Here is a 17,241-nt window from a genome sequence, read left to right as displayed (position 1 = left end):
GTTAATTGTAGCTGCCATTAGCTTGCTAGCTCAGTTAACCATGCAGCTAGTGGTCTGGACTGGGAGCTCAGAGTGGTATCGCGAGAGTGTATGGGCTAGGGCTAGCCGATAGTCGATATCTCTGCAAAACAATACCTGAGCTTCTTTGACATGATGTCCAAACTGTTGTTTCTCATATTCTGTTATTTATTAAGTTATTTTTTGACTTTTAAAAACAAAAATTCTTACATATGCTTCTTTAAATCTTTTTTTTTAATTTTGCAACACAGGAACATCAAGGCTGAAGACACCCTGCATTTTTTTCTGGGAGAATGCAAGTAACCTTGGTGGCATTATATAAGACAATTGTGTCTTTGTGTAGACTGGTTGCGGAGTAAATATGTTAAATTTGACCATTTTTAGACCAACAAAAGTATTTCCCAAACATAATTTAGACATTTGTGTGAGCAGTCAACTGATTTAATTAATAAAACCTGAAAATGTTTTTGTCGGCTGGTCACCACAACACAAGCTGAATGAAAGATAATTGATCAGTGCTCTCATGCTCATCCTCAGCAGTGCTTAGTGCCCACATCTTTAAGAAGTCAGCTTAATAAAACGCTCCCTGTGCTCTGCAGCAGTCTGCTACAGATGTGCACAAATCACGCATTTGTTTATTATCACTGTTTTGGACCAGGAGCGTGGCTCCGCCCACTGAGACCAGCCCAACCAATGAGCTCATCGCTGCCTCAAAGGAGTGATCCGTATATCTGAACCTCCAGCCTGCCTGTTCATTGTACTGAGTCAGCGGCCATGCGCAAATGGATCCAGAGGAGGGCTGTGCTGTGTAGGCTGTAGTCTACATAAGATCTGTTGCCTGCGGGGCTGCACACTCACTGCCGACTGGAAATCACAGGCATCAGCTGGAGCCTTGACTTTGCGTTTTTTTTCTTCCAAGACTCACTGTGTTGAACATAAATCCAGGATAGACTGACGGCTACCATCGGGATCTCTCCAACAACCCCTCCTCCTCCTCCTCCTCTGATTCCTCACCATCTCGGACCACGGATGCAGAGAGCAGCAACGATGCGGCGGCTCCGCTGTTAACTCTTTGGGATCCCCTTCCTCCTCCGTCTTCTGCTCTGTGTGTTTTTGCCGGTTTTATCTTAAAAGGAGGCCAAACAAACCTCCGCAATGAAGCTCAAGCCGAACCAGACCAGGACATACGATGGCGAGGGCTTCAAGAAGCGAGCGGCGTGTCTGTGTTTCAAGAATGAACGTGAAGAAGAGGTAAGAGATTCCGCAGTGTAACGTTATGTAGAGCTGGACCTTAAGAGCAAAGAGGTTGTGTATGACTTTGTGGCCTAGTCATCCCCCCCCACCAGTCTGCACCCAGTCATTCAAACAACACATGGGGCGATTGTGAATAAAACTGACGCTCGTCTTTAATAACGCTTATGGGTTTTGATTCATGACGTCGCCTGCTAGGTGTAGCTGTGAGCGCACGGCTTTTCACTTTCCCCTTTAGTGTCACTGTTTTGGTTTGTGTTGCTGCTGCTGCTGTTGATGCTGCTGATGCGCCTTGAGCCATCCAGTTTAGGCTAGTTTGAGGAGCACGTCGAGAAGGGAGAGGAAAAAAGGGCTGCTGTCGAGCTAGCTTCAATTAGCAGCGAGCTACTAACGGTCGCCGCTTTCACAATAAGAGCCCACCGCTAAGAACACCATTCCAAACTCCCAGCGGGCGTGACGTAAAGCTCTTATTTTGAAGACAAATTCCTTCTGCGTCCTGTTAGCTTGTTGCTAGCTTGAGGCAGCTAACGGAGGGGGCGAGGCGCTCCGCTGCACGCTTCCTTTAATAGTAGGGGTTTAACATCGGCGTGTGTTGACTGAGGAGGCGACAATATGGGCCAAGGGTCTATAATTAAGTATATCTATCAAGTGTCGCCACATTTAATACCACGGAGGGGGAAGCATCCATGACCAGGCAGTGGCCATTCATGATTATGCTGCATCCCGCCGGCCTTGAGCGGGCAGCTGCGTAGCAATTATGTGGATGGGGATTTAAAGGGGCCTTTACCATGTAAATAATGAATACTGGCTGACAGACTCGCATTGTTGTTGTGTCTTCAAGAGTTTTCTAGATGATATGCAATACAGCAGACCCACTTTAAAAGACTTTGCCGTAGCTTCATGTAGTATTTTACACCCCAAACCTAGTTAAAGATGCATTAGCTGTCATAGTTCATAGATATAAGGTTGTCACAAGAGCCAACACAACATATTGTCAAACTTTCCTTGACATGATGTGTTTTTGGTAACTCGTTTATTCATTTTTCTAAAAAAACGACAACTATATTAAGGCAACAATAAATGTAGTCACCCACAGCAAAACAAACAGTAGAAAATCCAATGCAAATATTGTCAATCATTTATTTTTTCCATAACTGAATAAACAAGCTGTTCTCAGAGGAAAATAAGGTCCCCAGAACACTGTTTGAAGCTAGAAAGGTGGCAGGGTCTGCCACATATAAACAAAGTAAAACGGTATGAAATTGTGTTGTCCTTTTAAGGCCAGTTTGTTTGTTTAGGCTTAAAAAAATCAGTCAATGAAGATCTTTCTCTTCTGATTATGATTTCTTCCACAAACTGCATAGTGCACCTTTAATGTGAGTGACTTAGGGTGAGTTTGAAACTTGCATAATTATTTTTGTCCCTTTTCATCACAGTCATCAGGACATGAATGCTAAGAAGGGTGTCCATATGGACTAATGCTTGTCCAGAGAGCCCAAATTAAAGGGGCTTTATGTAAAAAAAAAACAGTTTGTAGAAATATAGATGTATAAATCACTTTTTGATTGACCATACGTGAGCCGATTGTTACCTGACATGATCGATGAGACCTTCCCCGCCTTACTCGGTTGCCTATATCAGCCTGTGGAAGTTTTGTTTAAGTTGTTTAATGCAGCTAGACTGGATTTCTTTGTGAGGGACTTTGGTGGGATTATCCGCGACAGTCCAGAGGATGTGACTTTATGCACGTTCTCAACTGTCTCATCTCACTGCCTCTCTTTGCTCCGCTATTTCAACAGCACATTGTTCGATGGAGCGACACAATCTCCATTTACAGAAAATCTTTTTTTTTCTGACAAAATCCACAGCTCAGTATGCTGTTAATTGGGCTGTCTAGATAGACCCGGTCATATTAAGTAGTTTAGGTTGTGTTTTGGGTTGCCCACAAGTTATTTGTGTTGTCACGATACAGGATTTTCTAACTTTGATACAATACCTTGAGAAATACTAATATTCAATACCAGTTTCAATACTGCAGGGAAAATTGACATAACATTGAGGGCACAAAACTTTAGATTTTCATTAAAAGATAAATATAACAACGATGTACGACTTTTCTTTTGTTAGATTGTAGCAGATTAAACCTTTTATATGAGCACATGTCTCACTGTCAGACAGAGGAGAGGATGAGAAAGCTCAGCTGGTACAGATATTTTGATAATATTTTCGACAGCACTACAAGTTATTCTTACATTTATTGTGTCTGGTAAGTTACCTGATCCTTTTTGGGACCAATAATAACCATCTATCCACAATACTAGTAAGTCATATTTATGTCCAAACATCAGGGCCATATCTCTGTTCTTGTGGCATATCCTTGCCTGTCTAAATTTAGCCTCCTCTTTGAGCTTGGCGTAAACAAAGTGTTACACAATATACTGTAAAAGCAGCCCAGTCTGGTGCCGCTGGACTGGCACAGAGAGGTCTACCTGAGCCCTGCAGTGTTTGGCTGTACAACACAGAGCTCAGACACAGGGCATATCTACTCACTTATACATGTCGTCATTATGTCTGAGTTTCACGTGTAGGACCACGGAAGAGATTTTCAAATCATTTTTTTATCGTCGTGATAAAACTTTGTACCTGCACGACTGCACTCTTACATAATTAATCTCAGAACTTGTTTGTACACTGCGGTTCTTTTCTTTTAACTTGGATTTACAGGACGGGACAGTCAGAGGATATTGTGACAACAGAAGTGTGTAGGTGTGACAATCACCCTCAGGATTTTCAGGCTTTGACAGGCATGTTGGCTCATGCAGTCAGAGATGACGCTGCTTGAAGTTAGAGAACCAATCTTGTGCTCTGATAGAGATTTTGGGTGCTACCAGGGACAATTTACCATCTAAGGAATCTTGAGAAACGGGGCTTTGCCTTATTAATACGTTCCTTAAACACATGCCCACATACACACAATTAGTTCCTAGACATTGGAGACTCAACTGTGGTGTAATAAGAGCCATACATGCTTCTGCTGGACTGTTTGTTTTGGAGAGGAAAGGAGAAAGCTGAGCCCTCAGGGCGAGGTGCTCTATGACAGCAATTAAACTCCCAACAGAGGGAAACGGGAACGTAACAAAGCAGAGTGACGGCAGTGATGGCTGAGCGGGGCACCTGGGTAAAAAAAAGAAAAGTAGTCGTAGTTTATTTCTGAATGATTAAATAAAGTCTACTCATTCATGCATTAAATTAAAATTGAAACGAGCAACCCTGATGAGTCTGTATTTGGTTAGTTAATCTAATTGGATATTGTGCACTGGAGTGTGTAGCTAATAAACTGTTTCTGAGAAACAATGCAATCACCACTTTCTCACCTGGTCACCCATCAGAAGCATGACTTTATGGATTTAAAGATACTATAACCAATATATATAGATGGCAGTAGATTAAATGACTCTGTGTATGGGTCACTTTTATTGACTAACCTACAGACAATTATCACCTGACTCTGCAATTACCTGTAGCTTTGGAGAGCTTTATAGCACATTTACAGTTTTGTTTCAGTCTCATGACTCTTAGGAGTTGGTGGAGACCAAAACAGAGGTAAAAGGAAGTTGAATATTGTACTCGCATTTGCCAGGTGGCCAGAAATATGATGCCAAATGAACGCTGATGTTTCTTCAGACCTATTTTGCTTCCTCTGTTTGTTTGTCTTATGATTTACAAGCAGTGTTTATTCAAACAAACTTTAAATAATGCCACAAATTTGTGCATCGTAAGTGTAAGAGTGTAATCGGGACTCTTCTCGGTGTAACCTTTTATAATCTTTATCAGATTGTAAACCAGCTGCTCCATATTGAAGGTACTGCAGCAGATTGTAAACACTGTCATAATGGAAATAGGAGGGGCAGGTTATCAGTGTGAGTGGATGCTTCATCATAAAGTCAGAAATGTAGGCATTCAGTCTCTCCCTGCCTCTGCCTCTCCTGCTGTTTGTCTCTGGCGTTCCCTGTTTATGGCTCCTCTTTATTTGCTGATACCAGTATAATGCAGCGACTATATTACCGTCTTAGCACTATTGATTCCACCCCTGCACTCGAGCGTCTTAGATTTCCATCATTTTCTCCCCGCGGCACCCAGGCTGGCCTGGCATTTGGAGCCCTTCTTTATTTGACAGCTACAGGCGTTCCTCCTTCGGGAGGAGGAGGTGTTTATGTCCTCCAGAATATCCCTGCCTGCTGTTCCTGTTTGAGGCCATGCCAGAGGACTTGCTGTCGTAGCCGGTGTTTTACTACCAGTGGTAGTTCTGATATCTCAAATTGAGGAATTCAGTTAAGAGTAACTGCTCCTCTTCTAAATGGGATTAGAAGACAGACTTCAGTATTTATGCCATGTCATGCTGGTTATCCAGGAGTTTAAGCTTTTCTCAGTAACTTTGCATTGTTGGATGGATTTCTGGAAAAGGACTCGGACGCCACAAACGTCTCTACCCAGAGTAGATTTACTGTATGTTGCCTCAGAATTTGCCCACCTCCCTTTTCACACCAGGGGGCCCCTGGGAAGTGGTGTGATTTGCAAAACAGTAAAATGTCACTGGGACATACTACGGTCATGCTTTGGGGTTTCTCCTTTACCCTGCCCCCACTTTCCAAATATAAGTGGGCTTTTCTGTGCTCAGAATTCAGCTGTCAGGTGACCTATCTGTCATGACGGTGTGAGCTGTTTTGGTCAGTCATCCTGCTGTTCACTGTAGCTTGTGGAGTTTAGGCCAATGCTGCTTTTTTTCCATTTTGTCAAGAGTTACGGGAAAACTCAAAAAGAGTAAAGCTCTGCATTTAGATCACGTGTTGGTCTTCTGAGTAGGTGATTCCCAAACCACAGGTGCATTTACCTCTGAAGTTGCCAAGGGCTACTTGGAAAGATTTGTAGAGTTGGTTTACTAGGCTAATCTGACGAGATGGAGATTATGATGAGATCAATCATATATAAATCGGTTTTAACACCTGACATTTTGCAAGTGAGAGATCCTGGAAAGTAGTTGGAAAGTGAGCATGTTAGTCCGAGCAGTTAGCTGAAAGTATAAATGATTGAAGTTGATAGTTAAAAGGAATGATAAGCAGTCCAAACAGGTAATTGTAATAGATGTCTAAAACTTGGCTTAAGTTGGTGGTCAGCGGTTGACATTAAGTTAAAAGTATGCTAAGAAATGGTTAATAGTTATCTTGGTTGACGGATACGAATATTAGCTAAATGGTTAATAGTTAGCTGAAGGGCATAGATAAACGGTGGATAGTTTGGCAAGGTAATTGATAAATGGTTGACAGCTAAAGGTAATGGATAAATGATTGATAGTTAGGAGTAGACTAGCCTAATAGCTGAATAGTTGATAGTTAGCTTAAATGTTTCAATAGTTAGCTTGACGTAATGGCTTAATGGTTTATAGTTAGCTGAAAGTAATGGAGGGTTGATGGTTAGCTTAGAGTATTTGAAAAGTGGTTGGTGGTTAGCTAAAAGTCGTGCATAAACGGTTGATTGATAGCTTAAAGCGATGACGAAAGGGTTGACAGCTAGGAAAAATTTGGCTAAATGGTTGATAGTTAGCTAAAAATAATGGATAAATGGTTGAGAGCTAAAGGTAACTGATCCATGCTTGAAATAGCTAACTAAAAGTAATAAACAAATGGTGAAGAACTAGCTAAAAGTGTATTTGTATGAAAATGTCGAAGGGTTACAGGCTGTGGTACAAGTCAGTCAAAAAGGGTAGGAACCACTGTTTACAATGCTGACCAGTTAATGAACTTCAAATATTTACATTTCAGTGGTTTGAATGGGTTCCTAGGAATTGTGACCTCTGCATAGGAAGATGAACGGACGTTTGCAGACTTGATTTTGTTGTGGCGACAATGAAGTGTGCCTTTGCGGAGCTTTAAAAGGCCACACAAATCCCCACCGCTCCCTCTTATGAATATGTCGTTGTATTCATCTCAGAAGCACATGTGAAGAAGCAAATCTTAATTACATGCCGTTTGTAATATGTCGATTCGGTGCTCCACATTCCTACATTCATTAAAACAAAGCTAAATGCAGCCTGTGTTCCTGTGAGGCAGCAACCAAAAGATAAAAATGGAACAACCAAAGCAGAAATTCGCTTTGTCCTCGCTGCCCCGGAAGCTCTGTGGCTTTTTGTTTTGTATACATCGCACACTGTCAGCTCAGGACACGTTGACACCAGTGATCTCCGTTTAAGCCTCGCTGGCTGCGGCTCGGCACAGAGACACAGCATTCAGACAGTGAGGGCAGCAGGTTGGAGTACTCCAAATCAATCACTTACAAAACAAGAATGAGGGAATGGATTTTTTTATTATGTCAGAGGCTAAAAAATCCAGATCTTCTAAAAAATACCATTGTTGTCTTTTTTTTCTTAGTTTTCCCGGATTTAGTTTTAAGGGGGAATATGTACTAAAGTCTTTTTTCATTTCTTTTGCCTAAACAAACTAAATAAACAAACTCTTTGTTTTCATGACTGAATAAACAAACTGACCTTTAAGGACAACACAATTTCATACTGTTTCATGCTTTGTTTATATTTGGCGGACCCTGCCACCTTTCTAGCTTCACAAAGTGTCCTGGGGACCTTATTTTCCCCTGAGAATAGCTTGTTTATTCAGTTATGAATAAAATAAATATGTCTGAGTTTGTATTATCACCTCATTAATATTGTAAATATTAAAAATCTGAGTTTGTATGTCTTCTCCTACACTACATAGTACTGTTTTTAAAGGACAAAAGTTCACATTCAGTTGGCAAGGCCAGTCTCTTTATCAAAGAGCTCCTTCAACCAAGTTACGAGGTTCAACTTTGCACATTTCTTGTAACAGTTTGCACTCTCCTGAGAAGACGTCATGTTCTGCACCAGCATTATTATTCCTATGCGAGTGTAAATGCACACGTCACTTACTGTACACTATAAGACAAGCACCTGTTGCATAGGATAAACACCTGCTGTGTGTTTTTCTTGGCCCTTTCCATCTCCGGTAAATGTTTACCGACCGTGCTCACATTTAATCCACATCATCACGCTCGGCATTCATACTGTATAGCTACACTCAGGCAGCCCCCCACCCCCCCTCTGCCTCCCGCCCTTCATCCTAACCTATATAGTCTGGGAAAAAGGCAGGTGGCCGAGTTGGGTGAATGCGGCACGTGAGGAAGACGGCAGCCGCCAGCGCTCGCTGTCGAGGGCCCCGAGCATGTGCCGTCCAATCGGTTTGACCCTTGAAGACACTCAGCCCCAATCCTGTTAGAGAACGTAAGGGAAGACATACGAAAGCTGAGTTAGGATTAAGTGACAGACTGACTCCTCTGGCAGATTACTGGATATGGTGATCAGATGGGAGGCAGAGGTGGATGTCGCCGTATGTTGCACAAGCTGCTTACACATGACTCTTTACTGCAGGTGTGTTCACTGAAAGTTGTGTATTAGTAAATGATTTAATAACTGATGATTACAAGCTGTAAGAGTGAGAAAATGCTCTTGAATCACACGTGAACAAGACAAGGCTGCACATGAATCTAATTTAGTCGGCTTTTCTTGTATTGGCTAAATGACCTGTTTCCTGTGTTTTAACACTGATTGAATTGACTCCATACAAATGCGTTAATGTTTACAGCAGGTGTCCTGTCGGTCTGTTGTGGTTGCTATATAGATACTGCCAGAAACTGCAGTCACAGGCACATCCGATCCGTGGCATATCGGTGTACACTGCAACTGTAGTGTAATTCAAGCCCCGCAGGCCGCTCAGGGGGAGCACTGGCGGGATTTGGGTGGCTCATGCTTGGTTTACATGCATTGTTTGCTGAGGTCATGTTGTGGTGGAAGCGCTCCAACGCTGGCAGTGATTGAGCTGCTTTGCTGGACTGGAAAAATCCTAAAAATGTTATTTTGCAAAGTAGACAGATACTTGAACCCTGTGAGAAACAAAACCAAACAAAGTTGTCACAGAAAAATATGAGAAAATACTAGATTGCTAAGGTTGAGCGAAAAAATCCTGGATCCGTCCCTTTATCAGGATCCACTCCAAAAGTTTTTGGGGTCTATTCTGGGTCGAGACCCATCCTTGATCCAAGTTTCAAAGAAATCCGAGTCTTAGTTTTAGTGTAATCCTGGCGACAAACCAACATATTAATGGACACAGGCCGACTAGCAAGGGTAGCAACATTTAATCGATCTAAAGCGCACCTCCCTATTTTTGAGTGGGAATCATTCTTAATTTATTTATTTTTTTAGTCCTTGTATCTGTTTTACTTGGAAGATTTATACTATTTATACCAAATATCACGTCAGAATTCGATATTTAAAGCTGTGAGGCCTGTGGTAGATTTAGGATCTTGTAAACAACCACGGAGAATAAATAGCAGGGGGCTACACCAATCATCAGTCATCGGTCCTTCAGACCCGAGTCAAAAGGGTCAAGGATCATGTCTCATGTTAAGTCCTCAGTTTCAGTGTGACCAGCCAAGTCAAGACCACTGAAATAAAGGTGAAATAAAGGACTCGACACGTTCTACAATTCTTAAACTTGCGCTTCCTTTATAGGTATTGCTGGTCAGCAGCAGTCGACACCCGGACCAGTGGATCGTCCCCGGGGGCGGGATGGAGCCTGAGGAGGAACCGTGTGGTGCCGCAGTGAGGGAGGTGTTTGAGGAGGTGAATAAACCTGTTTTAATACCACTTAAACCGAGATTTGACGCCAAAGTGAGGGCAATCAGAAAATGAACACATGAAGGGAAGTAGGTGGTTGAACTGAACCACTTTTTTTGGCGTGTTTGACAGTGTTGGCTTACGTCCAAAGACCACCTGTCCATTATGTAACAGGCACTCAAAGCAGTATGCAAAGAAAGTGCCCTTTGGAAATGTCTTGGTGTTGTAAAAGTCCTCTGTCCCTGTAAACTGTCTATGTACAAACTGCCAGACATGTGACACAAGTCATTTTGTCCAAGCAAGTCACAAGTCATTTTTTCTTGTTTAAGTAGGGCCTCAAGTCATTTATTTTTTCTGTCAACTAAAGCAGCAAGTTATCAAAACAGTGACTTGAGGCCACATCTCTGCAAACTGCAGGATTTTCCGAATATTTCTCATATTTTTTATTTAAGTGCACCAAATGCTACAATGCTCAAGGCTGTAATTCCCCCAAACATCCCAGTTTCAACCAAGAAATGTAATTTTGATGAACGATAGTCCCTTATAAAGACACGTCTTTCCATTCATTATCATTCAAAATCCTGCAAAAGCTCTCAAACACACTTATGTGCATCTTCGGGGTCACACACATCTTTGACATCATGAACCAGAACTGGACTTGCATGGCGCAAACAGCTGTCCGCAGTATCCATGTTAGAGGGTGAGATTTCTGAAAGGCCACTTTGGTGTCAGGGGCTGGATGACTGAGGTGTCTGCTGGTATTCCAGAGGTCCCTCTGCTCGAGAACCTTGTGTTCTCAGCCACGTCAGCGGTCTAAACTTGGCTCCTCGCTGGATTCCTGTGCCTTCACAGACCCTGCGGCCCAGCCCGCTGGACACATCAGTGGGACAGAGTGACACTTGTGAAGTATGCTGAGCAGGGGACTGGAGAAGGGGACAGATGTCATATGTCTTGACTAGTAATTTGATTCCTGTGAAGCGCGTCTGAATTAATAAGGCAACTGTTAAGTGTTATGAAACGGACGTAATGACATTTGATAATATTCTTTCAGGAAACGTGCTGGTTTTTGTTTCCAGGTGAAAGGACATTGCAAATGATCGGTGTAACATCCAACCAGTCTTAAACCCTGCAAGGTTCCATTAAGAAGTCATCATATTTTATAATAATTATGGCTTGGCTGATAAATTGAAGAAGCTGTGAGGCCAAAGAAGACAAAAGTCTCTCAGTCTGGGCGTGGGGATTTATTCTGCTTTAGTTCCGAACGTTTTTGTGTTTGGGTTGTTGTTTGCCAGGCATTTCTATATCAACACAAAGCCTGGGAGGTTACAGTAGAGTTCAGCACAAAGAGGCGGACCTGTACTTCTCTAAAACACTGAAATCTAATACACAATACCCATTGTTTTGACAGAGCATAGTCTGTGGTTTGAACGCTGTTTTTCACCCTCTATTCATCTTTGTGAGAGATTGTGCTGTAATGCCACGGCGACTCAAAACTTTTTTAAAAATCTCACAAAGAAGCGGTCTGTTTTTTCCGTACACTAGAGCCAGAGCGGAAAATAAAAAGCTTTTTTCTGATGGTTTTTTTTTTCATTTGTTCCTCAGGCTGGTGTGAAGGGCAAGCTAGGACGCCTGCTTGGTGTGTTTGAGGTAAGCTTTCACGTCCTCATCTCACTCTGCACTTTATTATGCATATGTATAATAAACCGCCAATAACAGGAGGATGAGATGCACAAATTAGCATGTAATGATTAACCTTTTGTCACTCATTAGCATGCAATATAACATTTGTGTATATTATTGACTTTTGTTAAGAATGCATCAGTGACTGATCTTTAAGCAGGAAAAATTGGACATAAATTGGACAGATAACACAGAAAATGGCTAAAGATGCAACTTGAATTTATGCAGGGGTGAAGGCTATTTTTCTTATTGAACTTGCATGTATTCATGGTTTTGTATCATCTGTTTTTTTAAAGCAAAACCAGGATCGGAAGCACCGGACGTACGTGTACGTGTTGACTGTCACAGAGACGCTGGAGGCCTGGGAGGACTCGGTCAACATAGGTACGGTTTCCCTTCACCTCCCAATGAATGCTTACAGATGCTGCAGTGTGTGAGAACTCGCTCAAGCTTTCTAATATACTGTATCTTGTTATTTATGTGGAGGCCTGTATAGTGCATGGAGACTGTATGGGCATAGGGGTATGCAGTGACAACAGGTGCCCATAAATCTAGGCCACTGATCTGAGCTGCAGTGGTTCCTGGCTGCAGTACATTACAGCTGTCAGCAGCCTGGACGCCACTATCCTGCCTTTGGTGGAGAGCATCCTCCAACTGTTAATGTTACCACGCCTGCTATGTGCACTATTTTCTTGCTTTGAGCTCTAAGGATAAATTTAAAGGTGCATTATGTAAGAATTGGCCACCTGTTGAATTCATACACCGACACATAAGAATCAGCATATTACTAGAGTAACTGCTAACTGTATTCGGATTATGCATTAGTGACTGTAGCTACTGTAGCTAGCCTGTTAGCTCAGTAAGCTGTGCAGCTAACTAGACAACCAGGGGAGTGTTGGTGTTTACACCGCTAGCACAGGAGCTTTGGATCGCAAGGACAAAGGCTTTCGAGTCCAGGGCTAGCTGGTTAGCATGCTAACTTTAGTAGATACACCATCTCTGCAACACAATACAACACAAACTCCCATTAGTGTGTCTCTCATACTTCCCAGTTTCAGTTATTACGGTGAACCATTTCTTCCTATTATAGTTAGAGAGTAACATGCTGCAGCTATTAAAGTTCATAACTTCCTTAATCTTTGTTGCATGTATAGAAGAAATACCTGTGATCCAATGTAAAATCATCCTGTTTTAAAACTGCATCTTCTGTACAATAACACAGAACTGATAGACTCTGTATGTTTATGACTTTGTTATTGCACCATGCACGGAAGACCCAATCTGAAACCTATCTTTTAACTCTTACATTGTGCTCTGTCGCCCTCTGCAGGCCGCAAGCGGGAGTGGTTCACCGTGGACGAGGCCATCAAAGTGCTGCAGAGCCACAAACCCGTCCACGCCGAGTACCTGCGGAGGCTCCAGCTCAGCTGCTCCCCAACCAACGGGAACTCCATCCTCCCGAGCCCACCGCCGAACGACAACTACCCCCATTACAGCGCCACCGCCACCACTCCGTCGACGGGCAGCGTGTTGGGCACCTCCTGCAGATAGGACTGCACCTAAAACCTCATGAACTGTCCCGCTCGGACCGTTCGCTGAAAGTTTGTACAGTCTTGCATGAATCTAATGACTTTTCAGAGCTCTCCTGTATGTATAATTTCTAGTCTTGGGAGGACAGGACAGACCAAAGCCATCACCAGAACTGTGTTAAAGTCTCATGGGAGAAGTCTCTGACAGAAAAAACTGTGGATATCTCAAGAACACTTTTTCTTTTGCTGGCAAACACCAGACTGATGAGCTGAAGCTTGAGAAGAGGAAGCTGCAGCACACTCTGCTGGCGTTGATCACCCGGTGAAGGAATGCCTTACAGAAACTTTGTATGAATGTTGTGTTTGGGTCGTTTTATTTCACTAACGGTCATTTTTTATTTTCTTTTTAGCAGAACGGATACGCTTTCTAGTCAATAAAAGAGTAATTGACCTCTAAGCACGTCCATGTGGGGAATGTTTCCAGGCTTGATAATGTCTTAGTCATCAAACCATGATGATAAACCACATGGATCTCACTTTAAAACCTTAATGTTGATGAGTATCAAGGATCTCCTCTGCTGCATTTTAATGTAAAGTGGATTTTCTTTGCACCATGCAATCATTGGTAACAATTGAACCCACCTCAACATCTCCTTTCAGAAAAATGGATTATGGCATTAAAATTAAACTAATTAAACCAAATTAATATAGGCCAATACTAAAAAAACAACAGTAGAACAAAATAAAATGGGTTTTGGTTGTGGACGACCGGGTCAAAGGTCAAAGACGTGCTATCTCACCGGACTGTAGCAGCCATCAGGAGTCGATACCTCAGTAAACTGAAAACTGGATCCGAGTCATGATGCTGTGAGTCCACTAACCTTGACCGATCCAACAAACCGGTCTGTTGTCCATTTTCCTCCACATACCTTTCATCAGCGCTTACTGTTTCCCACGTTGTCACACTGAAAGTATTTAATGCGTCTTTGCCTTTAGGTATTACGAGCTGCTGGGGTCAACAGAGTTTATTTCGACTGTTGGTTGAAAGAGACGATTCTCTTCAAGTCATTTGTATATTTGACTTTAAATGAATGAAAATGACTGTTTGACTGCTCTCTGTAGATGAATGCTTAGCAGTTCAGCAAACATGTCTCATGGCGCTGCAGGGCAGTTTGGTAAAAATGAACAATACGATTGTTTTCTCCACCATCTGCAAGTAACTAACATTACTTGCGCCTCTGGCTGCAACTAACAACTATTTTCATTATTGATTCATCTGCCGACAGATTTATGGTTTGGTTTAATGGTTTCATTCTCAGATCATAAACGCTTTACTGGTTAAAACATTAAAAAAATGCATTTTTAATATAAATACTTAAATGTTTCTTTCTGTTTCTGGGGTAACCGCCTAAACAAGCTCAATTGTTGGGGTGTCATAGAAAGGATGAAGGGCAGATTCCTTCTCTCCATGTTTCCTGCGCGACTCGACTATAAATTTTGAATATGAAGACAGAAGTCCAAAGAAAAAAGCCTCAAGTCAGCAGTTAAAATGTCACGTTTCAGATTGTTTTGTCTTTCTTTTTTTTTTTTTGCTTAAGCGACACCCACTCACTTCTGTGTTGACAGCTGAATGACGACTAGTAAACCACACGGAGATTTGTAAATATCTTTGAAGAGAAACATTGAATTGTGTTTTTAACCTGAATGAACCTGTAAAATTTCTCTTAATATTTTATATATTTTTTAACAATGTACAAATGGCAGGAATATAAAAAAAAGCAAAAAAAAAATGGTGTAGAAAAACCCACTGAGAACAGTATGTACAGTATGTTTGTATTGATCACAATGTGCCACAGGGTTGGGATATGAAGGTTGGTTGGTTCGTGACTCGGAGTGAGATCGAGATGGTTGAGTTGATTTGTAAACGACGATTTGGTGGAAATCAGTGTGTTCAGGTTCAGATTGAGATGTTCAGTGACGCAGCAGAAAATAAGGAAGGGTTAGAGGATTGTTTGTTTTCTTTTTTACAGAATATGTCTAGCATCTTGCTAATAAACGACTGGATATGAATACAAATAGACGTAAATGATGAAATCGGGGTTTTATAACATTTTGGGGGTAATGTTTAAAAAATAGAGGCAACACAGTAATGATCAGACAGATTATTTTGGAGATTTTGGTAAGACAATGAACAAACTCTTCTTTGTTGTTTATCCGCCTGTTCTTTAGGAGTAAAAACATGCCTCCTCTTTTAACTTTCCCCCCGTGACCTCGAAATTCAGTCTCCTGTCATCTGCTCCATTACATTTCTTATCTGCGAAATCATAAACTTTGCGACTACAATCCAGCCATCGTAAACTTTCAGCCTTGTCTGCGGCAAATTAAGGAGTCGAACCATCTCAAACCTCTCTCTCTTTGTGTGTGTGTAAGTGTGTGTTGTTGGTTGATGAGCGTGAAAATATGACGTGCCAAAATTGAAAAGTGTGATCAGGTGGGCGAATTTTTTGATGTCACGTTACACGACACAGATTTCTTAGGCCAAAAAAATAACAATCTTAAACATTGTTTGATGAACTTAATTAATGTCATTTAGGAATATAATCATTTATAATGTGAACTGGTGTGTTTTTAGAGACTGACTGCATCCCTCATTGTTGAAATGATGACTAATGAATCACAGGCACTTAATCTTTTAACCCCATGCTGTTTTTAAAAATCCACTTGAGCATATAAGACTATCGCAATCAACAATCCAGATAACTAAAGCCCATTCGTCTAGAGGCTGACACACCTTCCTCCTCCACTTTTGTTTGATTCTTGGTTCTATGTTGTTCAATGAATGCTGCTTTTACGGGTCGAGCATGACGGTCGGTGATACGAATCCCACAAATGAAATGTAAGACAGTCCGGACACGAGCGTCCGCTAAATGACCGTATTGAGACAGCTTGATTGTTCGAACACATTGTAACGTCACGTTGGATGTATCCAGAGCATTTTAAATCAAACATACCGAAAAACTTGTCACCATTTTTGTCATGAATATTATGCACAGAAAAGTGTAATGTGAACGTGATTTGAAGACCTGGACTGGAAAGATTGTTTTTGAGAAAAGATTGCATTAAAGAGGAGAAAACGTATTGTACTTGTCACGATTATTGTTTTTTGTAGAAAGAATCACTGTTACCATTGATTCATTGGCTTTTGTTTTCAAAAGGAAAATAAGGTGTTTCAATTAGAGGGCAAGCAGCTGATCAGCATTTACGTCAAAACATCAAAACATGGAAACATTTGAAGGAGTCATGACTAGAATAACCTGCTATAAGGCCCCAGGGTGAAAATGTGGGCCACTTTCCACCTCCACCCCCCATTTTCAGCAGGGATTAGCATCTGTCATGTCACACTTTTATTGGATGACATTGTGGAGGTAGACAGTTTGCACACTATCAGATAACGGGGGCAGTAAGACCACATTTTGACTCACTGGCTGTGAGCCCTCAGGCCAGCTTTACTTAGTCATCCAGCTTTGTTTCGATGTAATATAACTGAGCATATTATAAAAGAATAAAGTAGAAGCGGGTTTTTGTTCTCATTTTGGAAAACAAACAGGCCAAGCAGTTGCTGGCGACACCGTATCAACAGCACAAAGAGCCAAATGTGGCCTAAATAAATAGAGACACTCATAAATGTCTGGTAGGAAAAGTCATGGCTGTGAAAGTTTATCTAATTGCATCACACGTCAGGTGTAAAGACCAATCCTTTCCCTGGAAATACACACCTGGTAGGTGCTCCGCTTGTGTTTGGCAACAGTTTCCCCTTACAACTCAAGCCAAACAGGGCACTGCTCTGCTCTAGTGCGGTAAACTGATCATGTAGGCAGCTACTGACTCCTACATTCACCTGCTACTTACTCATAACCAGATGCACATGTTATCCAAAGTTAGGCGTTACAAACGTTGGAAGTATTCCCCCATCTTGCCCAGTCAACGTGTGTGTCTCAAAGAATAGATGTTAATGACAAAATATTCTACTAGGACCCCCAAATAAAAATATGAACCTGGAAA

The 17,241-nt window shown here is 41.8% G+C and overlaps 1 protein-coding gene across 1 annotated transcript; it reads left to right on the top strand.

The window, feature by feature from the left end:
• Nucleotides 1–769: 769 nt before the first annotated feature.
• nudt4b (nudix (nucleoside diphosphate linked moiety X)-type motif 4b) lies at nt 770–16,317 on the top strand. The gene is made up of 5 exons (XM_084346143.1): nt 770–1,269; nt 9,866–9,976; nt 11,573–11,617; nt 11,947–12,034; nt 12,981–16,317. The coding sequence occupies exons 1-5, from the start codon at nt 1,174–1,176 to the stop codon at nt 13,199–13,201; spliced, it is 561 nt and encodes a 186-aa protein (XP_084202269.1). The 5' UTR covers nt 770–1,173; the 3' UTR covers nt 13,202–16,317.
• The last annotated feature ends 924 nt before the right edge of the window (nt 16,318–17,241 follow it).

This window comes from Pagrus pagrus, assembly GCF_965226575.1.
Source record: "Pagrus pagrus genome assembly, chromosome: 23".
Lineage (NCBI taxonomy): Eukaryota > Metazoa > Chordata > Actinopteri > Spariformes > Sparidae > Pagrus > Pagrus pagrus.
The sequence above is the reverse complement of the archived record's forward strand: the minus strand, read 5'-3'. Positions and strand labels throughout refer to the sequence as shown.